Source organism: Phascolarctos cinereus, unplaced genomic scaffold (assembly GCF_003287225.1).
Source record: "Phascolarctos cinereus isolate Bilbo 61053 unplaced genomic scaffold, phaCin_HiC Scaffold_4;HRSCAF=312, whole genome shotgun sequence".
Lineage (NCBI taxonomy): Eukaryota > Metazoa > Chordata > Mammalia > Diprotodontia > Phascolarctidae > Phascolarctos > Phascolarctos cinereus.
Window position 1 is genome coordinate 392,456,825 of NW_027555847.1, and position 26,132 is coordinate 392,482,956.

General features: G+C 35.0%; 1 protein-coding gene across 2 annotated transcripts in view; it reads right to left on the reverse strand.

Annotated features, from left to right (window-relative positions):
* The window catches only part of GALNT1 (polypeptide N-acetylgalactosaminyltransferase 1), a 159,547-nt gene that overhangs the window by 65,133 nt on the left and 68,282 nt on the right, over positions 1-26,132 (reverse strand). For both annotated transcript variants that reach the window (XM_078153290.1, XM_020985688.2), the window contains exons 3-4: positions 20,124-20,298; positions 6,658-6,824 (exon numbers count right to left, since the gene is read on the reverse strand). In XM_078153290.1, coding sequence (XP_078009416.1) covers positions 6,658-6,824; positions 20,124-20,298 — 342 coding nt within the window. The remainder of the gene's footprint in view (positions 1-6,657; positions 6,825-20,123; positions 20,299-26,132) is intronic.

A 26,132-nucleotide genomic window follows, 5' to 3' on the forward strand; every position in this document is an offset into this window, starting at 1 on the left:
ATTAAAAGGGTGAATTCACCACCAATGAAGAGGAAATTAAAGCAACAATAAGGAGCTATTTTGCCCAACTGTATGCCAACAAATCTGATAATCTAAGTGAAATGGATGAAAATTTATAAAAATATAAATTGCCCAAATTAACAGAAAAGGAAATAAAATATTTAAATAACCCTATTTTAGAAAAAGAAATTGAACAAGCTATCAATAAACTACCTAAGAAAAAAATTTCCAAGGCCAGATGGATTTATAAGTGAATTCTATAAAACATTTAAAGAATACAATACTATATAAACGATTTGGGAAAATAGGTAAAGAAGAAGTTCTACTAAATTCCTTTTATGACACAAATATGGTGCTGATACCAAGAAGAGCCAAAACAGAGAAAGAAGATTATAGACCAATTTCCCTAATGAATATTGATGCAAAATTTTTAAATAAAATATTAGCAATGAGGTCACAGCAATTTATCACAAGGATAAAACACTATGAGCAGATGGGATTCATACCAGGAATGCAGGGCTCATTCAATATTAGGAAAACTATCAGTATAATTGACCATATCAATAACAAAATCAACAGAAATCATATGATTATCTCAATAGATGCAGAAAAACCTTTTGACAAAATACAACACCTATTCCTATTAAAACACTAGAGAGTATAGGAACAAATGGAGTTTCCTTAAAATGATAAGCAGTATCTACCTAAAATCATCAGCAAGCATTATCTGTAATGAGGATAACCTAGAGGCCTTCTAGGTTTCTAGAAGGGGTGAAATAAGGATGTCCATTATCACCACTATTATTCAATATTGGACTAGAAATGTTAGCTTTAGCAGTAAGAGAAGAAAAAGAAATTGAAGGAATTAGACTAGGCAATAAGGAAACAAAACCATCACTCTTTGTAGATGATATGCTGGTATACTTAAAGAAACCTAAAGAATCAACTAACAACTATTTGAAATATTAATTAACAACTTTAGCAAAGTTACAGGACATAAAATAAACCCACATAAATCATCAGCATTTCTATATATTACCAACAAAGTTCAGCGGCAAGAGACAGAAAACAGAAATTCCATTTAAAATAACTGTAAACAATATAAAATATTTGGGAGTCTATCTGCCAAGAAAAACCTAGAAAATATATGAACACAATTACAAAACACTTTTTCACACAAATAGTCAGATCTAAACAACTGGAAAAATGTCACTTGCTCATGGGTAAGCTGACCTAATGCAATAAAAATTACAACTCTACCTAAATTAATTTATTCAGTGCCATACCAAAGTACCAAAAATTATTTTATACAGTTAGAAAAAATAACAAAATTCATCTAGAAGATCAAGAGGCCAAGAATATCAAGGGAATTAATGTAAAAAAAAATGCCAAAGAAAAGTGGCCTACTCATACCAGATTTAAAACTATATTATAAAGCAACAATTATCAAAACTATTTGGAACTGGCTAAGAAACAGAGCGGTGGAACAGTGGAACAGATTAGATACATAAGACACAGTGGCAAATGATTATAGTGATCTACTGTTTGATAAACCCAAACACTCTAGCTTCTGGGATAAGAACTCACTATATTTCATGAAAACTGGAAAACAGTATGGCAGAAACTAGGCACAGACCAACATCTTACATCATATACCAAGAAAAAATCAAAATGGCAGAAGATTTAGACATAAAACATGATGCCATAAAGAATTTAGGAGAGCAAAGAATAGTTTCCCTGTCAGATCTATGGAGAAGAATTTATGACCAAACAAGAGCTAAAGAACATTATGAAATGCAAAATGGATAATTATGATTACAGTAAATTAAAAAGGTTTGTACAAACAAAACCAATGCAACCAAGATTAGGAGGAAAGCTAAAAGCTGGGAAACAATTTTTATAGCCAGTGTTTCTGATAAAGACCTCTTTTCTAAAATATAGAGAGAAATGAGTCAAATTTATAAGACTACAAGTCACTCCCTAAATGATAAATCATCAAAGGATATGAACAGGCAAGTTCACAGATGAAGAAATTTAAGCTACCTATAGTCATGAAAAAACACAAATTAAAACAACTCTTAGGTACCATGTCACACCTATCAGATTGGCTAATATGACAAGAAAAGGAAAATGATAAACGTTGGAGAAGATATGGGAAAATTGGGACACTAATACATTGTTGGTGAAGTTGTGAACTGATCCAACCATTGTGGAGAGCTATTTGGAACTATGCCCAAAGGGCAATCAAACTGTACATACCCTTTAATCCAGCAATAACACTACTAGGTTGTATCCCAAAGAGATCATAAAAAAGGGAAAGGGACCCACATGTACAAAAAATATTTATAGCAGCTTTTTTTGTGGTGGCAAAGAATTGGAAATTGAAGGGATGCCTATCAACCGGGCAATGGCTGAACAAGTTGTGGTATATGAATGTAAAGGAATACTATTGTTCCATAAGAAATGATGAGCAGGTGGATTTCAGAAAAACCTGGCAAGATTTACATGAACTGATGCTGAGTGAAGCAAGCAGAACCAGGAGAACGCTGTACACAGTTAACAGCAACATTGTGTGATTATCAACTATGACTGACTTAACTCTTCTCAGCAATGATCTAAGACAATTCCAAAAGACTCATGATGGAAAATACTATCCATATCCAGAAAAAGAACTATGGAATCGGAACGTAGATCAAAGCATACTATCTTCACTTTTTTTGGGGGTGGTGTGTGTGTGTCTCTTTTCTATTTTGTTCTGTTTCTTTCACTAATATGGAAAGATGTTTACATGATTGCACATGTATAACCTATATCAGATGGCTTGCCTTCTTGGGGAGGAAGGATGTGAGGGAGAAAAAACTTAGAAGTAAAAATGTTATTAAAATGACTGCTGAAAACTATCTTTATACATAATTAGAAAAGATAAAATATTTACTAAAAAAGGTAAAGGAAATAAAGGAAAAACTGAAAATTTAAGTACACTAAATTTTTAATAAATTGATAGGGAATATCTGGGAAATGTATTTTCATTTCTAGAAAATGTAAATATATGCATATGTAACATAGGTAAGTAGCTTTTGTAGCCCAAAACAAAGAAATAAACAAAACTTTTAAGGAAAAAAATATGGGAAAAAAATGTGTCCACCATTATATGTCAGTGGATCATTGTTTTGTCCATGGTGACATTTTTCATAACGCCATGAATATTTTTAAAATCCTTGTGAAGTACCTTGTTTGAGGATAGTTTTCAAAGACAATCTTATTTTTCAAATTAATTTGTAAAAAACAGGATCAATGAGATTTTGTGTTCTCTCTTTCTGTATCTGTGTTCTGAGAAATTCATCTGAATGTTCTCTTCTTTTCATATTCTTATCAAGGAACTGCTTGATGCATACATAAACCAATGATGTAAATATTTAGCTACAGGTGAGAATGCAAGCTTTTATAATAATAACAAAAAATCAAATTTAAAAAGAGAATGTATCTTCTAATCATAGTTATGAGAGGCTTCTCTTCTAATTTTTTAATATAGCCTTTAATTATTAAGAATATATAATTTATTTAGAATATATCATGGAATATGGAATGAGGTGTATACATGAACTTAATTTCTGTCAGCAATTTTTAGTTTTTCCAGCAACTTTTATCATATAAGGATTTTTTTCCTAGGTAATTTATGTTTTCCTTTTATCAAACACTGGATTATCGTGTTCTATTGTTTCTGATTCTCTCTTGTCCAAGCTGTTCCACTGATTTCTCTATTTTTTTACCAATACCAACTGGTTTAAATGATTACTGCTTTATAATACAGTTTGAGGTCTGGTTCAATGTTATTACCCCTTCATACTTACTTTATGTCATCATTTCCCATGATATCCTAAATCTTTTGTTTTTCCAAATGAAATCTGTTATTATTTTATCAAGTTAAAAAAACAGACCATTGGTAATTTTAATGGAATAGCATTAAAGTGAAAATTAATTCAGGTACTATTGTCCTTTTTATTACATGGGCGCAGCCTAGCCATGAGTACTGAATATTCCTCCAGCTATTTAAATTGTTCTGTATTTCTTTAGGTAGTACTTTTTAGTTGCATCTATGCAAATCTTTTGTGTGCTTTGATAAATCAATACCTGGATAAGCATGTAGTTTTGGATGTTGTAGTTTTAAAAATTATTAATTATGTTGAATGTTTTTCTAATGGTGAATCATCCTTGCAACCTTGGTATAAATATCCCTTGCTTATAATAAATGACTTCTTGGATAAAAATTCTGTAGTCTGTTTGACAGGATTTTTTCAAAATTTCTGAGTCAATATTCTTTAATGATACTGGCCTATTCTTTCTGTGCTTTATCTTTCCCTGGTTTAGGTATCATGTCTATATTTGTCTCATAAAAAGGATTCTGATGGTACTTTCTCAATTTTAGAGAATAATTTGTGAACTAATTGTTCTTTAAAAGTTTGCTAGAATCCTGTGACTCCACCAGGACTGGGAATTTTTTCTTAGCTAGTTCCTTTAAAACTGGATCTATTTCTTTTTCTGAGATCAGGTTATTTAAGATTTCTATTCAGTTTTCTGATAGTTTGGACAGTTTATATATACATATATACATATATACATATATACATATATATATATATATATATATACATATATACATATATATATATATATATACACACACACACACACACATATATATGGTATTGCTCTATTTAATTTCTTTTCTTAATTTTGTTAGCATATAACTGCCTAATATGCTCTGATTATTCTTTCCATTTCTTCCTGTTTTGTTGTGATTTCACTTAACTCATTTACTAATTTATTGATTTGATTTTCTGCTTTCTTCTTTATCAGATTAACCTATGGGTTTACTGATTTTATTACTTTTTTTCAGAGAACCACTTTTTAGTTTCCTCATCTAATTTGTCACTCTTTTTCAGTTTACTGCATTGTTTAATCCATTCACATTTAATAATAACAGATTTCTATTTTCTCCCATCTGGCTCTAATTTTTTTTCTCAAGGTATTATTCCCCCCATCTCCAAAGGTCTCATGATGGAAAATGCTATCCACATCCAAAGAAAGAACTATGGACTCTGAATGCAGATCAAAGCATACTATCTGCCATTTTTTTCCTTCTGTTTTGCTTTGTTTCTTCTTTCTTGTGGTTCCTTCTATTAGTTCTAATTCTTCTTTACAACATAACTAATGTGAAAATATGTTTAATAGGAATGTATATGTTTAGCCTATATCAGATTGTACACCATCTTGGGGAGGGAGCCAGGGAGGGAGGGGCAGAAAAATTTAAAATGCAAAAGCTTATGGAAGTGATTGTTGATAAATCAAAATAAATTAAAAAAAATTTTTAAAAAGAAAAAAAATCACTAAGAACAGATAACATATAGTATGAGAAAGGTACAATGAAAGTGAAGAATAGACTTAGGAGGGGTGACGCACAGGAAAAGAATTAATTATAGCTTAATGTCAGATACAGAAATGTCAGGGTTTTTTTTTTTAATTTTATCTAACATGAGGAATGTTGTTGGATAATACTGAAATTCAGGGTGCGACCATTCCTGTGTGCAACTGAAATGGAATACAGGACATCGCCATGAGATCTGAGAATGAGGATTTGGGAGATTATATAACTTAAAGAAGTACTAACACGAATACTGAAGTTCCCTAGTATAAAGTCAGGAATGGGGGTAGAGGAAGGCTAAACCATGCAGAAAACTGAGAAAAGGGATAATGACCTGAGGGCTAATGGATAACAGCCACCCTAATCTGTGGTGAGTGAAGCATTTTAATAGAGTGAACTTCAAAAGAGAAGTTGTCGAATGATGTCTAGCAAAGAGGAAGTCTGAAAGTGGTAGTACGGAGCAGAAAGGAATATTCCAACTCTTCCTCCAGGACCAGTGTTTTGGGGTGGGGAAAGGGAGGAAGGTGATACTAAAGTTAAATGAGAGCAGAACAGTGTGAGAGAGGATGGCCAGGGACTTAGTGTTGTTGGAGGAAACCAGGTCTCAGTGAGAGAGCAATTAGATAGAAGAATTTATAACAGGAAATCTGACAAGAATGAAGGGAGTTTGTTCACTATAGAATAGTAATTCCAGATCCTACTACGCTGGAAGCAAGTGGGTAGATATGTAAGTAAAATATAAATTACTATGGCTGAGGTGGCAGGCAGGAGGCAGAATAGGGCTAATCCAAGTGCCCTACTATTCCAGGACTGACCCAGTGTTTGCTGAAGCCTCCTATTCTGCTGCCCAGGTCGTGTAAATTTAATCTCTTCCCCAAGTAAGGGTTGTAGTTTGTCATAATCAGCACCCTAAGAAAACTAATTCTTAAAAATCCCTTGCATTTCAATGAGACATTATATAATGCAGTATTAATTCTTTTAAAATATAAGATTAAGAATTGGCAGTATAAAATCTATTAAAATTATGAATGCTAATTAAATGAAGTGATCATGGAGTTAATAAAGGGGAGATTTTTTCCCTCCTTCACATACTATTTAAATGACTATGGAATTCTGAAACAAAAAGAAAATTAATATAAAAGTTTAAAAAAAAGGAAAAGGAAAAGCTACTGTCATTGGCAAAATGCATTCTTCTCTTATATGGCACATTACTGGTTTTTATATTTTTGATTTACCTCTTTCACTTGCATCATCTACCAGAACGATTTCTTCTAGCATGTGTCTTGGTGACCGGTTTATTACACTATGGACAGTTCTTAGAAGTGTACTCCAAGCCTCATTGTGGAAGACAATCACCACACTTGTTGTAGGAAGATTATCTGGATATACCTTTGTTTTACATCTAGAAAAAACAAAATTGTAACACAAGACTTTACTAACACTCTTCTGATTGCCCCAGTTGTTTCCCTATTTTACATTTATTTTGCAAACACTTGTATCAGTAATGCTGTTTACTTCCTCCCAATAAAATGTAAGCTCCTTGAGAACCAGAAAGGTTTTATTTCTGTCTTTGTATCCCTAGCTCTTAGTATGGTGCCTGGCATATAATAGGTACTCAATAAATGTTTGTTGATTAACAATACACTTTAGATTAGGGGTTCCTTATTCTTTTTGTTCATAAGATTCCCCACTGGACAGCTGTTGTTCTATCAGGAAAAGCTGATGAACAAAATATATGAGTATGGTTACAAGAGTCTACTACCTTCATCACAGAATAAAGAGAAGCTGAAAACTCCTTAAAAAAACTGAAGACAAAACATTGCTTAATAACTCTTCTACAAGAAATTCTATTCTGTTAATCATAATAGCATCCCATATATTTGAGAAACATTGTTAGGTGCTAAGGAAATAAATATTAACATTTTCATATTTATTATACTGTATTATAGTGAGTATTTTATTGGCGCTACAGATCAAAATGAAAATGCTAAGTGTTCATACTGACTGTTAGAACCCTTAAAATCACAGGAAGTTTATGCGCCATAGCATATTAGAAGGTAGAGTGAATTTATAGTACTGGACTTGGAGTTGAGTTCAAATTCTTGCTCAGACACTTATTAATTTCACTAATTAGAAACCCTGGGCAAGTCACTTGACTTCTTCATCCTCAGTTTCTTCATCTGCAAAATGGGTATAATAATACCATCTACCTCACAAGATTGTCGTGATATGTAATATGGTAAGATACTGTAAGCATTTTGCAAATTTTAAAATTCCATGTAAATGTTAAATGTTAAATAACTGTTATAAATTTATGGTAGCCTTATCGCATTAAACTTGTAAAGGAAAAAACTGAATTATTTAAAGCTAACAATACTGCCACCAAGCATTTGTCTATTAAGATGGAAAATTTGCCATTATCCTCAAATGATCTTTTCAGATTAACTAGCATTTACATAACTACAAATAATATTGTAAACACTTCCCCCAAAACTATAGATAGGTACTACCACAGCCTATAAAAAGTCAGACATATATTTTGGTTAGAAAATGTAACCTAAAGATCAGAAAAACAAAAAATTCAAGAAAGCAATTATTTATTTATTAAGCTATAGTCTAAATAGTTAACATGTACTAGGTGTTACAAAGGATACACATACAAGATAGTCCCTTCAGCCAAACGTTTTAATTTAGTTGGGGAAATAAGACTAATGGGACCTCAAGAAAAACCCTAATCTCTTAAGATTTAAAATGCAGACAAGCAGGATATACATAAGTAGGCTGTAGCAAATTAACCATGATGACATTTATGCAAGAAGTGTTAAAAAAAGACCTCATCCAAGAAATATATGGTTGGTAAGAGTCAAGACTAATCATATAGTAAAGAATACAAAACAAACCATGAATGTGAAGGATGAGATAGACTGTCTGAATGTAGTACTGATATAGCTGTGGAATACGTGAAAACAAAGGAGATAGTGTTCAGTGCAACGGGTAGATTCCCTATGTTGGATATATATGAGGATGTGGACAAAAATTGCACGAAATTAGAAGGCATAGACAGGTTATAAATGAAAAGACTACCTAGACAGATGAGATTACACATTTACTTAAGTACAAATGTTGATAAGACTAATATGCAGGGGGCAGCTACCTGGTACAATGGATAGAACACTGGCCCTGGAGTCAGGAGGACCTGAGTTCAAAATCCAGCCTCAGACACATGATACTCACTAGCTGTGTGACTCTACGCAAATCACTTAACCCCATTACCACACACATACACAGACTACATATGCAACAACTAGATAATAACAAAATACCAATCAGATAATCACAAAAGGCAATCCATGCTAAATGAAACGATTCCTACTATAGGTAGTCTTCTATAATGCACTGCCTTTTGGCTATTTCTTACACACACACACACACACACACACACACACACACACACACACACATGTTATATATATATATATATATGTATGCATAAAGCCAAAGATCTCCCCCCCTCCTCCTTACAATGGGAAATTAGCTCTTTTTCCCTCCTACAAGCTGTATGATTTCCTGGAGCCTTCACTTGTACCTGTTCCTCCCCAGCTTCCAATCCCCAATAGAAACAATTTCCTGTAAAAAGAGGTGGAGGAGAACTTGCTCTCTATAGTTTAAAAAAAAAAAAGACTAAGTGAAAACAAATACCTGTGAAGAATATGAGTATAAATTCCTATGATTAGAAAAACTGAAACAGACATGGAAAGTGACTAGGAAGGTGGAGAAGAGCTGGGTACATCAGATATATGAAACACAGAAACACTGAAAGACAGTCTAGACCTAGTACTGTTAGAAACTTTAAGGGAATATATATGTGCTCAAATTGTATGAAAATGAAGGCGAAATTAAAAACAAAATATATCAATTTCTAAAATCTTAAAATTTTAGAGGGCAAGAAATCCTACATTTGGGTTAAAAAACCTAGTGTACAGGCATAGGATGTGGAGAAATATGATTATAACGGAGTTAATGTAAAAAGATAAGAGGGGGAAGATTTAGCAGTTATAAGTTTAATGAGAGTACAGGGCAGCTAGGTGGCACAGTGGATAGAGCACTGGCCATGAAGTCAGGAGGACCTGAGTTCAAATCCGGTCTCAGACCAAACACTTGACACTAGCTGTGTGACCCTGGGTAAGTCACTTAACCCCAACTGTCCAAAAAAAAAAAGATTAATAAGAGTTAACAGTATAAACCTTTGTATAGCAGGCAAAAAAGCTAATACGATCTTAGGCTGCATTAAAAGATGTATACTATCTAGAATGAATTCCCCATTCTGCCCTGGTTAGAGAACACAGCTTGAGTATTATGATCAGTTCTGGGAACTGTTTAGAAAGGACATGGATGTTAACTCAAAACCATGCCATTAGAAGATGAATAAAGGATCTGAGAATGTTGAAGAAGTGATATTAGAAGTATCTTCAAATATTTGAAGAAATATAATGTGGTAAAATGACTAGGTTTTTGTTTTGTTTTTAAAGTTGTCTCCAAAAGGCAGATTACAAGGAGACAGATTTCAGGTCAAAATAAAGAAAACTTTCCTAAGAATTAGAACTGATCAAAAATGGAACAGGCAGTCTTGAAATCTGAAAATAGTGAATTCTTTGTAGGTTGAAGTTTTCAAGTGGTGGCTAGTATCCCTTGTCAGGGATATTTCAGACAAGATTCCTATTTCAGACATGAGTTGGACTAGGAAAATTCAGAGGTATGATTTGGTCACCCTGTTGGAATAAAGCTATCTGTCTAAAAGGTTAAACCTAAGTTTTCTAAATATTAAAAACATGACTTTTTTTTTTAGAAACATGACTTCTTGAAAGCATTTTTTACACTAGAAATAACTGTCTGAAAAAGAACATCTCCCAGAATCTGTGCTGTATTTAATAAATAAAATACTTGAGATATGATCTTTCTATATAGCATCTACTTTAAAAAAAAAAAGGAAAGACTGCTCTGTGAGAAATAAATGGTTATATCTCCAAAATTTATAGACTTCCCTTTTACTGAAATGTTTTCTAAAGTAAAATTTTAATCCAATAAAATATAGCCTCCCTGAAGATAAAGACTGTTTCATTTTTGTCTTTGTATTCCTCTCACTTAACACAATGACCAGTATAGAAATTATCGCCGATTGATAATTGCCTTCATGTTTCGACTCTCATTTTTTCCCAATTCTTATTTTGTAAGGCCGTTTGCCATTAAAAAATAAAACAAGTAAATCAAGTCAGATCCAAGACTAAGAAGATCACAAGAAGGCTGTAATTAATGCATGAAGATCATAAAGAAAATGAGTGGGGGGAAAAAAAAAAGAAAATGAGTGACAGTAGCTGTGGCATAAGAAACAAAAGGCATCAATAAAATTTTTAAAAATAGACAGTTTATGTCTGATACTTCATTACCCAGCATCTTCCAGAAACCAGCTTTTCCAAAGAACTGAGTTTTTGCTTTTAGTTTCTACAGACAATCTTTCTAAAATGATAATTCCCATTGCTCCCATAAGCAAATAGGTGGCAGGCACAGCGGATAGAGCTCTGGGCCTGGAGTCAGGAAGGCTCATCTTCCTAAATTCAAACATAGCCCCAGACACTTCCTAGCTGTATGACCCTGAGCAAGTCACTTAACCCTGTTTGTCTCAATTTCTTCACTTGTAAAGTGAGCAGGAGAAGGAAATGGTGAACCACTCCAGTATCTTTGCCAAGAAAACCCCAAATGGGGTCATGAAGAGTTGGACAGGACTGAACAACAACAACAACTGCAACAGCAAGGATTGGGCCTGGTACAGTGGGAAAAGAGCTGGCTCTGCACACAGAAGATCTAGGTTCAAATCCTAACTCTGATGCTTACTACCTAGATGTGGCTTTGGGCAAATCACTTTATATCTTTGCCTTTCAGTTCCTTACCTGTAAATAGAAGGGGCCTCAAAGAAACACCTAAACTGAAATGGAACTGCAAAAAAAAGACGATCAGACAAAAATGTGGTTACTCCAAGGACATCCTCCTGAGGACTCTAATATATATTTCAAAGTTCTATGTCTCCAGCCCCAGTCTCATATCACTAACCACCTACAGGATACTTCTGAATGGATTTCCCTAAAACATCTCAAATTAACCATGTCTACAAAACCCCTCACTATCCTTCTCCCTAAACCCACCCCTCTTCCAAACATTTCTCTTTGTGTTGAAGGTACCACTATTCTTCCAGTTTTCCAGTGTCATTCTTCCCCATTCTACGTATTCAGTCACAGCTACAAATCTTACCATTTCTACCTTTACAACAACTCTTTACATCTAACTCTTCTTCATTAGTCACACAAGCACCATCTTAGTTCAAGCCCTTATTTAACCTTGGATTACAACAATGGCCTCCTAATTGGATTTCCTCCCCCAATAAAGTGGATCCTTTATACACCTGTCAAAATGACTCCTTAAACACAAATCTAACCATGTCACTCCTCTATTCAGTAAACTTCTGCTGCCTCTAGAATTAAATATAAAGCCCTCTGTTTAACATTTAGTCCTTCACAATGTAGTCCCCAATTATCTTTCCATACTCATTCACGGTACATTGTACATGCCCTTTATCCTGAGATCCAGCCAAACTGGCTTTCTTGCTGTTCCTCACATACAACATTCCCCATTTGTCTCTCTGCCTTTGCCTTGGCATTTCCTCATACCCTGAATGCACTCCCACTTCACCTCTGCCTCAGAATCCCTCTTTTCCTTCAAGAAGTAGCCCAAGCACCACCTTTTTACATAAAGCCTTTCTTGATCCTAACTGCTACTACTCTGCCATTCAAACAATACCTTGCATTTATCATCATACTCTTGAATCTTACAATCACACACATTTTGCATGTTGATGAATTCTTAAATTCCCTTATCTGAGCATACTCTATTAACATTCTACCTCTCTCTTTGCTTTGCAACTCCAAATCCTAGAGGTGCTTAATAAATGCATATTGAATTGAATAGAATAAGGTTGTCTACTAAAATTCAATAGAGCCCAGGGAGAACAACAAAGGAAGGATATTCTGGAATGACACAGGATTGAGACATCACAATGGGTTAAAACTCTGCTTAATACAAACTGAAATTATTTTTGTCACTGAAAATATAAATGATTAGAGGGTAGAATAAGGGTAGAATGGCTTCCTCACCATCTTTGCTGAAGAATCATTGTTATTAGAGAGAAGTCACACAGCATCCAGTTCAATCTCATTTTACAGTAAATGAAACAAAGGCTCAGAAGGCTGAAATCACTTACCCAGGGCTACACAGAGAGTGAAATGGAAAGAGCTGGAAACATAACTAATACATATGTCTTTTAAGTCACAGCTACTTAAAAACTACTGAAAGGTAAGAGAGAATTGGCTTAAAATTAAATATCCCACACCAGAAGGATGAAAATCATTAACAATTCACATGTAATACTTTATAAAGTGCTTTTCTGGCCAATGCAAGTATCAGAGCTAAAACTGGGGCAGGGTTCCCTGGGGAACACTGATTTTAGATGGAATAAAAATGTCAACTAATGTTTCTTTAAACATTGTTCAGTGTTACCCATACACTCTGATAACACTTTCACTGCTTCTGCAGAACAGAAACTAGTTAGCAAGAACTAGGATTTAGTTAGCAAGTAGTAAGGGTTCCCAGAAGGCTCTGAGGCTGCCCCAGGTCAGTTCCTCGCCCGCATCCCTCCATGGAAGCTTCACTAATAGCAACCTGAATCGGGAAGGCTAAGGAGGGGAGCACAATTGATAATAAATGTTTACTGATGGAGTGATATCAGTTTGGTACCTCAGCTGTCAAAAGTGTTAGAGGCAAGTATCACCACCCTCCTTTTACAAAAAGGATGAAGGAAAACTGTTTATAGGTAAATCATACAGCAGATTAGTGCAATCAAAGATAGAAAAAATAAGGAAACAAAGCCAAGTTTGCTTTCCATTGTCAACACTAGGGAAAGGGAAGCTGAAAGAGCTAGAGTGCTAGGCATGACAGAAGGAAAGACTGAATGAAATGAATGCCTCTGCCAATAACAATTATAATCATCATATTAGCAGAGAGGGTGTTTTAAGGTTTACAAAGAACTTTACGGTATATGGTTTCATCAAACTCACCAAAATAGCAGGTGAACTACAAATCCTCACAATTGCTACATGCTGTATGCAGAACCTTGTAGAACTTAAGAGACCTGCCCATTGTTTCACTGCTAGTAAGCATGTGATCAGTGACTTAAAACTCAGGTCCAAATCCAGAGCTTTTTCCATTATACCATGCCACCCTGATTTATCTCCATAAAACACAGCTTAAAAACCTCATTTCTTCCAGAGGGAGCAATTAGATTACCACAACTCAACTCTTAATTTATTCAGTGACCTCTCCTTTAGATAAGACTCAAGGAATCTCAGCATCAGAAAGGATTTCAGTGGTCCTCATCATTCTTGAGTCTTCCTCATGAGACACGTGATGGATTTCCCTATACATTTGAGCTTTTTTTTTTTCCATTTCTGTTTTCCCCTTAAAGACCTACTTCCATTCTTTCCAGAAACACTTCAACTTCACTGATGAGAGAACAGAAATATGTTTCTACACCTCACTGATGTTATCTTCCACAAATCTACATTTTGGCATGTGTAGTTATTTGACACTAACTCAAATAAAAATATTATGTAATCTCTATAACAAAAAATACTCCATTCCTCCAAAATGGTTATATCTTTTTATAAAGATGCAGAATCAATCCTGTTCTTCCCCCAGCTTTAGGCAGCACAAGCAGGAGAACGAACCAAGGGCATATCAGAACCTCATAAGGAGAACAGAGTTTCAAACAGACTTTTATAAATTGCTGAAAGGGATAGTTTTAAAAGACTGCAGTTTGCAAAATGCTTAAACAAGAATGAAGAAGTAAAAAAAAAAGTAGGTGGGGAAAAGGGAAGACATAAAAAGTTTTATAGCTGGACAGAATCTCCAACACTGTTCCCAGAGAATAAAAGCAATTTCAAATTTCTTTTACATTCTGGGTTCTGCTTACTGTCCAAAATACATGCATCTGTATAACCTATATCAAATTATTTGCCTTCTCAATGAGGGAAAGGAGGAGGGAGGGAGAGAATTTGGAACCCAAAATTTGGGGAAAAGAATGTTAAAATTCTTAACCCCACTGCCTAGCCAAAACCAAAAACAAACAAACAAAAAAAACAGGGCAGCTAGGTGGCGCAGTGGATAGAGCACCGGCCCTGAATTCAGGAGAACCTGAGTTCAAATCTGACCTCAGACACATACACTTACTAGCTGTGTGACCCTGAGCAAGTCACTTTTAACCCCATTGCCAGCCAAAAAAAACCCCATGAAATTGTTTTTACATGTAATTGATAAAATAATAAAACATTAATTTTTTTTTAAAGTCTAGAGAGGAAGGAGTGAAACCTAGAGAAAAATGAAAAATCTATGTATGTATGTATGTATGTATGTATGTATATGTTAACAGACTAGTTCAATTAGCTGGATAACCCATTCAACTCACATCAGAGTCTGGACAAAAAGGCAGTATTCATTCACTTATATTTCTACTGGGAAAAACAGACTATTAAACTGAACTTTAGAGTTATTTTAAATCTTATTTAGGCTGCTCTGCAAGAGCCTGAACGCAATCAGCCCAAAGTCATGTGCAAACAGGAGTATCAGGGGAAACTCCATTTATAAGGAATCTCTATTTTATCTGTACTCTGTACTGGCATCTTTCGTGACAGTGGTAAAAACATTCTGAGTGTGTTTTATGCTCTGTTCACTATTTCCCCTTCTTTCAAATACCTGGATATTTGATACCTCAATATTCTTACAATTGTTTTTGCCTCCAGCACAGATCTCCCTCTGTGTAAAACTTGGTCTGGTCCAGCTACTCTTTCTGTATTTGTTTTCTTTAATTGACATTTCTATGCCCTCATGAAGTACACTGGGGGCTATGGCATTGAGTCCAGATGGTTTAACTCCATTGTAACCAATGTGGATATTACAGAAATGTAAACAAGTCTTTTCGGGTTGGGGGGGAAAGCCTCCACTGTTCTTCCCAGTTTCATCATTATATGTTCAGATGATCTTGGCTTTTAAATGCCAAGCTTTCTGCAAACTCATTTTTCTTTCATTGTCTCTTACTGTACAATAATGGCTGATGTTTCTAATGAAGCTATATTCATAATCTGGAACCTTCCTTTCTCATAAATTTTGAAAATCACTTTGTATCTAAACCAGTATTGGCCATGGCAGCCATTTCACTTAAAGTAGCAAGGACATCATCAAGTGTTTGCTAGCTAAGGATTTATCCTCACTGTGTAGATTGTTCTACCTTCATTAAACTTCCGTAACGTGTTCTGCAGCAGAATTCATTCCTTGATCTACGTCTCATTTTTTGGCATTAGTATTTTATTTAAATTAATCAAGTTAGAACTATTTTAATTGGTGCTGATTTCAATTTCTGCTTGAACAAGCCATTATATACAAAGGGGTGATTTATAAATGATTTCCACATAAGTAGCTAGTCATTTGCTGTTTGTTAAGATATTGTCAGTTTCTTTCTTTTTTGTTGTTGTTGTATTTTTATTTGGTGCCTGACAGTCTAGTACCTCTCAATTCTCTTTTCTTAATAATGTATTCATTATGTATAGACATGAGGCTTCTTGTAACATAATTAAACAATAAGTCACTGAAAGGGCAATTGAAAGAAATATGGAAGGTATAAATAAGCTATAAAATGCAACAAGAATGAACTAAGAGCAAGAAGCTACATGAAAGATGTCAAGGAAATATTTGACCAGAAAAAGGGGAAGGATGTACTAATCATACTGCAAAAGCAGTAATTAACAGGTTGACACTTCACATACTAGAAACCAAATAATGTTAAGATACAGAGAGGAAGGCCTCAAGTACATTGGGTAGACCCATGTGGAAGGCTTATGGGAAGTCATGGATAAGAGTCCTACAAAATGAGGAAGCACAGATGAGTTGCTGAAAAACAACTGGCAGGATTACCCACACGAGGAGATCACAGATCCTTATAAGTACTCAAGTGGGCTCCCAGGTCCTTCCTTATTCAAGTCCGTTGAACTACAGAACTATATAATAAGATTCCTGTTCAAGGGCCTAATAAATACAAAAACTGCCCTTAGCTAGTATCTGTAAGAAAGTCTTCTGTGTAAATCCAACTTCTTTCCATTTTTACCTTTTTCCTTTACCCTTTCTAACCCAGCTGGTAGACACTGTCTACTTGTGTCTTAACTCTTAGAGAGTCATCATTCTGTCAGTGCTAATATAGTATAACACAGTAAGTCAACTTGTTTGTAGGTTGCTTTATTAATGTCTAATGAGGTTTCATATTTTGCTTACCCTTAAGGACCATGTATTTTATTTCCTATTTATGACCATTTGGTACCTAGTAACCAAGAGCATATAAATGTCTCTTAAGAAAAGTGTGCCACTTTAGTTTTACATTAAGCTAATTAAAAGTCGTAGACACCTACTACCACGGTATTCTGGCTTGTACTTAAAGACTGACAGCAACAGGGAGCTCCGTTCAATTCTGAGACAGCTTTAAATGTTAGGAATATTTTCCTTATACTGAACCCTTAGACAAGAAAGACAATCTAATTCCCTTTCTACATGACAGCCAGTTAAAAACTTGATAGGTTCATGGGAAGTAGAACAAGATGAGGCCATATGAGATCATATGATTCAATCTCAATTTTTTTTTTTTGGTGAGGCAACTGGGGTTAAGTTACTTGCCCAGAGTCACACAGCTAGTGAGCATTATGTGTCTGAGGATGGATTTGAACTCAGGTCCTCCTGACTCCAGGGCCAGTGCTCTACCCACTGCACCACCTAGCTGCCCCCTCAATCTCATTTTTAAAGAGGAAACTGAGGCCAAGAAGAATTAAATAACTTACCCAAGGTCACAGAAGCTGTAAGAATTATAGCTAGGATATGAACACAGATGTTCAGACACCAAATCTAGTATTCTTTTGTTCTGCTATGTTTGACAGGTATAATCCCACCATTCTAATAATCTCTTCTGGTTTCATCCCAGCTTGGTTAATTCTTCTTCACAGACATTACATTATATTAAGTTACACCAACTAGGAAAATGCAAAACTGCTAACAGTAACAAACCAATGAAGAAATGTATCTACCTTGAGTGTGTAATGCATATAGAGTGATTTACTGTTCCTATGGATTTATCTATATTGTTAACTAGTGTATTTGATGGATCATATTCCCGTCCTTCTACCCAGCTTCAATGCATGGCATATCTTCATAAGTCTATGTTTCCTAGGTGAACTTTTCTCATGTCCCCATAAAGCATCTTTTTCTATGATCTGGGAGTTGGGCGGTGGGAAGTGAGGTCTTCCTATGCCTCCCCACTGTCCCAAGCTAATATCAGAACCTTTTAACTAAACAGCTGTGGGTATGAATATCTGGAGGGTGTGAAAGAGGGAAGGGAAGTAAAAAAGAGTAAAACTAAACATCTCAATGGATAAGAGTTCTTCACTAAACAAAGGATAAGGGTCCTCATTAAAAACGAAATGGGTAACTTCAATTATATAAAATTGAAAAGTTTTGATCAAGCAAAAGTAATGCAGCTAGAATTAGAAAAGAAGTAGTTATCTGGGAAAAAATTCTTTTTAGGAAATGTCTCTATGATATCTGACTTGCCATTCCCAGTGGTAAATGGTCCAGATGCCTAGCACATAGCAAACATTTAAAAATATCTGTTGGTTGATCCAAGACAAATACAAAGGACTTATAAAGGAAAATGCTATCTATATCCAGATAAAGAACTGAGGGGCTCTGAATGCGTATCGAAGCATATTTTTTTGACTTACTTTATTCTTTTTCACGGTTTTTTCCTTTTGATCTGTTTCTTCTTTCACAACTGTGACTACTATGAAAATATGTTTTACATGATAGCACATGTATAACCTACATCAAATTGCTTACTATTTGCAGAAGGGGGGAGAAGAGGGAGGGAGGGAGAGAAGGGGGGAGAGAGAGAGAGAAAGAGAGAGAGAGAGAGAGAGAGAGAGAGAGAGAGAGAGAGAAATTTGGAACTCAAAATCTTATAAAAATGAATGCTAAAAACTGTCTTGACATGTGATTGGGGAAAAAATAAAATACTATTTAAAAATATTTGTTGGTTGACTAATTCAAAGTATATGAACATTTTTCAAAAAGCAATGCAAGGGGGCAGCTAGATGGTACAGTAGATGAAGCACCGACCCTGAAGTCAGGAAGACCTGAGTTCAAATCTGGCCTCAGACCAAACACTTGACACTTATTAGCCACGTGACCCTGGGCAAGTCACTTAACCCCAACTGCCTAAAAAATTCACAGGATCACCACAATAAGTAAAAGGGGAAAAAAAGCAGTAAAAGACTTTTTGAACTCTGATAAATGCATACCTCTTACTTATAGACAAAAATGAGGAATAACAGGTACAGAATGAAGCATAAGTTTTCAGACACATTAGCCAATGTGCTGACTTGTTTTGTTTAATTGCATTTATTTATAACAAGAGAAAGGTGTGTATGAGGCGGGATTGAAGGGTGTAACTCTTGGAAGGCACAATGATGTTTTGAAAAACAACATCAATACAGTATTATATAATGAAACAAACCATGTCTCCAAATCCTCTAATTTCAAGAGGCTTGAAATTGGTTACTTGTAAAAACAAAGATTTCCATCTATTAATCAAGCAGACTATCTGCTATCATAACAAGCTCTGTGTTTTCAAGTTACAAGAAAAGAAATTGTTTAAAAAAAAAAAAGACCACTGGATTTACCTCTAGGAGTAGAAGAAAAGGTAGCAGAAAGAAGAGCAGAGTCTAGGCACATTATTTTGTTTTACCCAGACTAATCCTTCCTTATCAAGACTGGACCATTATAGGAAACAAGGAATTTGCGTAAGACTTTTATATGGAAAGACAGGGTGAACAAAAAGGGTCTCTCTTAGTTTCAGCTATAATAATTACTGGTTGACCCCAGCCATCAGAACTGTATGTGACACCTATTCAGCTACATAATGACTCCAACTTAAACCTAACCAGCCCAACCCCCTCATCTGTAATAAGGTGACTTTCTGGGTTGAATTGCATAAGGCAGTCTACTTAACAATAACAACAAAAAAGGACAGCCATAATTGTATCACTGAAATGTCTCTCTGGATCCAGCCAGTGATGCTACAGGTGGCACTTTTGGGTCTTTATCTGGGCTGTTGCTAGAAAAGTGATCCAATTCTTATTTAATAACAGTTCCTTCCTACTACCTCATTGTAGTTCTCTTTGCACTAGTGCTCAACACCTATACTCAGGCCCCACACATGGTACAACCATAGGAATGCTTCTTAGCAAAGATGCAGAAATATTAAAATTCTTTGTAATCTGTTTTTAAGACAAGCAGGTCTTTTGATTTTGGAAGGAATATTACAGTGTCTGAAAGACACAGTTCTGAAGCTTAGAACTGATGGCATCTTAATACCAATCTGACTGTCCGGAAGTTAAGTTGTGATTTAATTCACCAAACACTTTCAGCAGCTAAGGTGCTGGAAATTTAGGACACACTGTTCTTCATTTAAATTTAAAAATATTATCAGTAAAACACAAGTACTTACCCTTCTAACCTGACATCCGGTAAAGTTCTGTTGAGTGCAATCATTTCACTTGCCATTAAATTGAACTGATTGATTTTAAACATCTCTTTCATCTTTTCTTGATCCTCTTTAGGAATGGCAACTGGTTTTCCCATTTCTCCAGGGCCTTCATGTGGTTTTTGTACTGGTTCTAGAACTAAGAATAAGGAGGCAATTTAACTAATAAATTATTAATTTTATAGAAATAAACTAATTTGATTTTCTGTTTTACAAAATTAGAGTCCAAACTATCTAATTATAATTGCTCAACATGACAAAAAAAAAAAGCTACATATTAAAAAAAATTGGATTCCCAAATACAGCCAGTGGTGGTGGGAGATCCTTCAAAATTTTTTTAAATCTTTCTATTAAAGGGCTACTGACCCCATATAAAGATTCAGTTAGCTAAGTTAAAAGTCCCTTAACTAAAGTGACTTTTTAAAAGAAATACAAAACTTTCAGCTTACTTCTTCTCTATAATTAAAAAAAAAAGAATATAAAACTTCACTCAAAAAATGGAAAAAGTAAGCAAGAATGTATTCCAGCTCCGTGTTATATTTATTTAAGGGGGAACAAAAAGTAATGAGAAGAAAATACAAGGGGAAGAAAGGATGTGATAGAAGTTAAGAAAGGAATATAATAATAAGAAAGTAAGAAAGGGAGTAGGGTATTGTGGTACAAAATGGGCAGTCAGAAGTTCTGAATAAATTATGAGATTAGTATGCAAGTTGGAAAGCTATAATTTCCTTTGAAATTCCAATTAGCTCCTTCAACAATTAACTACTAGGCAGAGAACTTTTAGTACTCTAAGAATCAGATCAACTTTTCCAAGGGAGGAATCATACCCCAAGACTGCCAGAGAAAAGTTATATAGGGTATTTTCTACAAGTTGACTGCAGGTATCCCTTCATGTGTCTAACACAATCTGAAAATGTGGGTCTAAAGTTAAATTAAAAATATCATTTTTTCAAACTGCAAAAAGTAGCCACGTTTGCCAGTGTGGTGACCCATAACTGTAGTCCTTGATGCTGGAGAGGTTAAGGCAGGTGTATCATATCAACCAGATGTTTGCACTAAGTCCAGCTACCAATATGGTGAGCCTCCGGGAGGACAGGACCACCAGGCTGCTCAGGGAAAGGCAAATTGACCCAGGTCAGCAAACAAAGAGCAGGTAGCAGCTTCTATGTGAATCAGTATTGGGATTCAACATGGACTGGCTGCTGCAAATCCAATCTAGTCTAAAGAGGGAGACCCAGGCCTCTCCCTTCCTCCAAAACAACAGCAATAACAAAACACATTTGCAGACAGCTTTAAACAAATATTACCTCATTTTATCCTCACAACCCCAGAAGGCAAATGCAATTATTATCTCTATTTTACAGATGAGGAAACTGAGAGTCCAAGAGGTAAAACGAAATATGTAATATATATTACATGCCCAAGGTCTCATAGTAAATATTTGGGGCAAGCCTTGAACTCAGATCTTCCTGACCTCAGGTCCAGTGCTCTAAAATGAAGAAAAACCAGGAATGGCTTCCAGTTTACCAAACGGGCAATACTTGACTAACTAGGTAACTCTCCTAGCCTATACCAAAGTATAAAAACTAGCCTATACTAAACTATAAAAAAATTCTCTAGCACGTATTAACTATCCACTACGGACAAAAGACAATGTACAGGTTGTCAGACATACTGGATACCATTAAGGAAATTATAATTTCATAGAAAGAATAACAAACATTGTGCATAAATAACTCTAATCCAAACTAGAATAGAAAAATTTGAGGAGGAGGAGGAGGAGGGAATCAGAGAAGGGATCACTGGGGCACCTGAGTTGGGCTTTGAAAGAAAGGATTTCAACAGTATGAAAAATTAAATATTAAGCAAGAATAAACTTTAAAATAATATAATTAGTATAGCATCAAAGTGCTGTGTACAAAAATGCTAATTCACATTAGATAAATATAATCTTAAATTTCTATTGAGAAATTGTTAAAGACATTCAACAAAGAGGAAGTACATAACCTTCCTCTAAGTTAAATGTAATAAGATATGTTACATATAATCAATTCATTACATCATAACAGATTTAAGCATTAGCTTGGCTAATTTTAGGTCCCTTGCCTCCACCCCCCCCCCCCAAACAATCTCTTTCTTCTTGGGCAATTTTACATTACCCTAAGCAGAAGATGACAAAGTTGGCTGGGGAGTAACTAGTATAAAAGTGTGCTCTTTTGAAGCAAAAAATGTAAGGCATTTAAATTGGCATTTTAAAAAAACTCTCAAAAACTAAAGAGCTAAAAAGAAAAATCACAGCACTAATAACAAAAGACGGGACTAGCCAATGTTGGGAAGGGAGGGGAGGTATAGGGTACGGAAAGGTAAGCACACAAATGTGCCACCACTGAAGCAATGAATTCCAGAAAGCAATTTGGAATTATTTAAAGAAAGTGACTAAAATGTACATATCTTCTGACCTTAAGATTTTGCTACTAGGTAATACTCCAAGAAGGTCAATGATAAAAAGACCCAATAAATATCAAAATATTTTTAGCAAGACTTTTTGTAGAAGCAAAAAATTGAAAACAAAGTTGCTGTCAATTGACTGGGAGTAGCTAAACAAGCTGTAGTACCACATGAATGTAATGAAATCTGGTCTTTAAGAAGTTATTAATCTATGACAAATACAGAAAGACATATGAACTGATGAAAAGTAAAACAAGAAGCAGGAAAACAATGTAAAAAATGACAATAATGTATATGGGGAAAAAAACTACCATAAGAAAACTGAAACGGAGTGCTGTAAAATTATTGTTCCATTAAAAACAAAAGGCATCAATTAAGATGTATTTTAAAATAATAATTTTTTAAAATTGATATATCAAAGAGTCTGGCAAACCTCACAAACCATGGCACTATAGAATGTACTTGAATACTTCAACGGATCCAGTTTCTCACGTATAGGATCCCTTCCAAGGATGTTGACAGCTACCCACCCATGACTACCCATCCTGTGTGATTCTTGTCCTACCATCAATCTGGCACCAGGATAAGAGGGTCCTAAAGTTCTATGGACTCTTCCTGAGTTCTAGCACTACAAGATCAACTGAGCATCTGAGCTGTCCATTAACCCCTCTTACCACATGAACTTTTTTTTTGATCATGTAGTTCTCTCTTGACATCATTCACACTGCTTTCCCTTTATAACTTCATAATAAGGGGCAATCTGCTTACACCATCATGTATCTCTCTACTGCCCTTTGGTTAATCTTCAAATCAAATTCTTTAGACTGTAATGTTCCATAATTCAGAAGCATGTAACATCACCAGAAGAATACTTGTTTAAAAAGATGAGCCTTTGTTTTGTGAAAAAGTTTGGGCATTTAAAAGAAATTTGCAATTTTCCAAAGACAGTAATACAAAGTAATTCTAATGGCCACAAAATGACACTTTCAAAGATGTTAAAATTTAAAACCAACTTAATTTTGTGATTTTCCTTCCTACTAGAAACAGTATTTGAAATCAAAAGATTAAAAGAAAAAACCCAAAAGTTAACAGATTTTGTATAAAAAAAAAAAGAGTTCCCACCAATTTCCATGAAGGGGAAACAGTGAGACTTAACCAGATTATTTTAAACTCATGTTTATTAAAAGTAAAATATGTTCAAAAAGGCAAATCTTTTCTTTGAACTTAGGAAGATACTGTCTACCAATCTGAAGAGAGTTTAAGTTAGAGTGAATTCTATTTACCTATTTGTCACTTAAAATAGAGAAAGATAATGGGAACTGTGGTTGAAGGAGTGGCAGACTCCTAGCAAATTAATTCTCATATTCTACCCATTCCCCTTCTAAAGACAAAAATAGTGACAGCATAATTAGGAGCATCATGTATTTAAATGTATAAATAACAGCTTATTTTCATAGCTCCCCCATCACATTTCAGGGTTTTTTTGGTCTAGACCAGGGATTCCATTAGTGTAGAGCAGAGTTGTCAACTATGGGGTATGCAGCCCCCAACACTCTTTAGTGGATAGGAACAAGATTAAAATGTAATAAGGAAACATTTTACAAAAATAAAACACAGATAACATCACATTTCAAAACTAAGGCAATATGTAGACAACATATTGACTTAGGTCTGGCCCCTATTTCTATTTGGGTTTAGTTAAATTTTTGAATCAGTCAACAAGCATTTTTTAAGTACCTACTATATGCCAGGCTTCTAAATGCTCGGAAAAACAAAATGGGCCAAAAGCAGTTCCCTTTTTGCAAGGCAACTTTTCTCAATTTGTCTTCTTACCTCTATAAAAATCATATTCTTTCAAGAATTTATTATTTGAGTTTTTCCATAACTCAAAAACATCCAGAATCAGAGAATGTGAAAAGTATGCTTTGAAGATCATCTAGTCTAGTGGTTTCCAAATTATGGGCTACAGATGCCTAGATATCCATAGAATTTACTAGGCAAGGATGCAGAAAGTATTTTTATTTGCAAATGTTCACTTGCAAATTCAATCAATAAGATACTAATCTACTATCGTGTGAGTATTCAAAATCCCGAAGTCTTATTTTTCAGAAGCTACACACACACACACACACACACACACACACACACATCAGATTACAAAAATTCTTCACTTTCTTCCATAAACATTACGTTACACTGAAAAATACTGTTTTACAACTATCATCTTTATGTAAATGAAAAATACTGTTTTACAACTATCATCTTTATGTAAATGAAGTCTAACTTTCCCCACACTAACCTTTTTCCTGAGCTTCAGTCTTTTATTTCCAATCTCCTATATCTAGATAACATACCAGTATCTCAAATTCTAAACTCTAATCTCAAAATATTTAAAATCAAAGTGGTGAATTATCTCCCCAAAGGAGCCTTTTCACTTCTTGACTTTCTTTACTGTTATTAATCTTGCCATATGTGCTCGAAACTTGTCTTTTTTGAAACCTTCCTTGAGTTTGTCACCAAATTTCATCTGTGCTTCTACTTCTCTGCATCTCCTTCTTTTACATTTCTATTGCTACCATTCCAGCCCTTATTACGTTATACCTGAAATACTACAAAAGTATCTTAATTGGTCTTCCAGCCTCCTGCCCTCTACAATTTTTCTTGCATTTATTTTCCTAAGAACACTTTAAATACATCACTCCCCTGCTCAACAACCTACAATGGCTCCCTACAAACCTGCTAAAAAATGCCCAAACCCCAAAGCATGGACTTAAGGCAAAAACAGTACTACTACAAAACATGCACATGGAAGGCAGAAGCAATATAAACAAAAACACACTTAGAGAAGGACAGCCACACCCACTGCAAAACCATAGGCTGTTTCAGAAAGGTATTTGAGAGAGAGGGAAGGCATAAATATAAAACAAACCACTTTCCTGGTCCAACCATCCCCCAAACACAAAAGCTAAGGCATTTTCATTCACTGCTTCCCTCTCACAAAACCTTTTACCTTATAATAAAAGGGATGAAAACCAGCAGCCATAGAGATAACTTATTGCTAATGATCTGCTGATCATTTTAACACTGGTGCTATACTACTTTTAATTAGTACATAACGTTATACCACTTGACTCAATGCTTTTGGCAGTCTGCCTGCAACACTGTAAAACCCCTATCCCACAATCTTCTGGATTCTTGCCCTCAGGGCCTTGGTCCCCTGCTTCCAGGGAGTCTCTGCTCTGGCTTTTCATCTTGGGGCTTGGAGGGACTGGGGTCTGATCTCATGGTCCAAGGCTGGGGAACCTGCAGCCTTGATGCCACATGTGGCCTTCTAGTCCTTGGATATAGCCTTTTGACTGAGTCCAAGTCTTACAGAACAAATCCTTTTACTGAGGGGATTTGTTCTATGAAGTTTGGATTCAGTCAAAGGGCCTCACTTGAAGACCTAGAGGACCACATGTGGCCTCAAGGCCGTAGGTTCCCCACCCGTGTGATATGGTCCCACACTTCTTCTCCCATGAAATA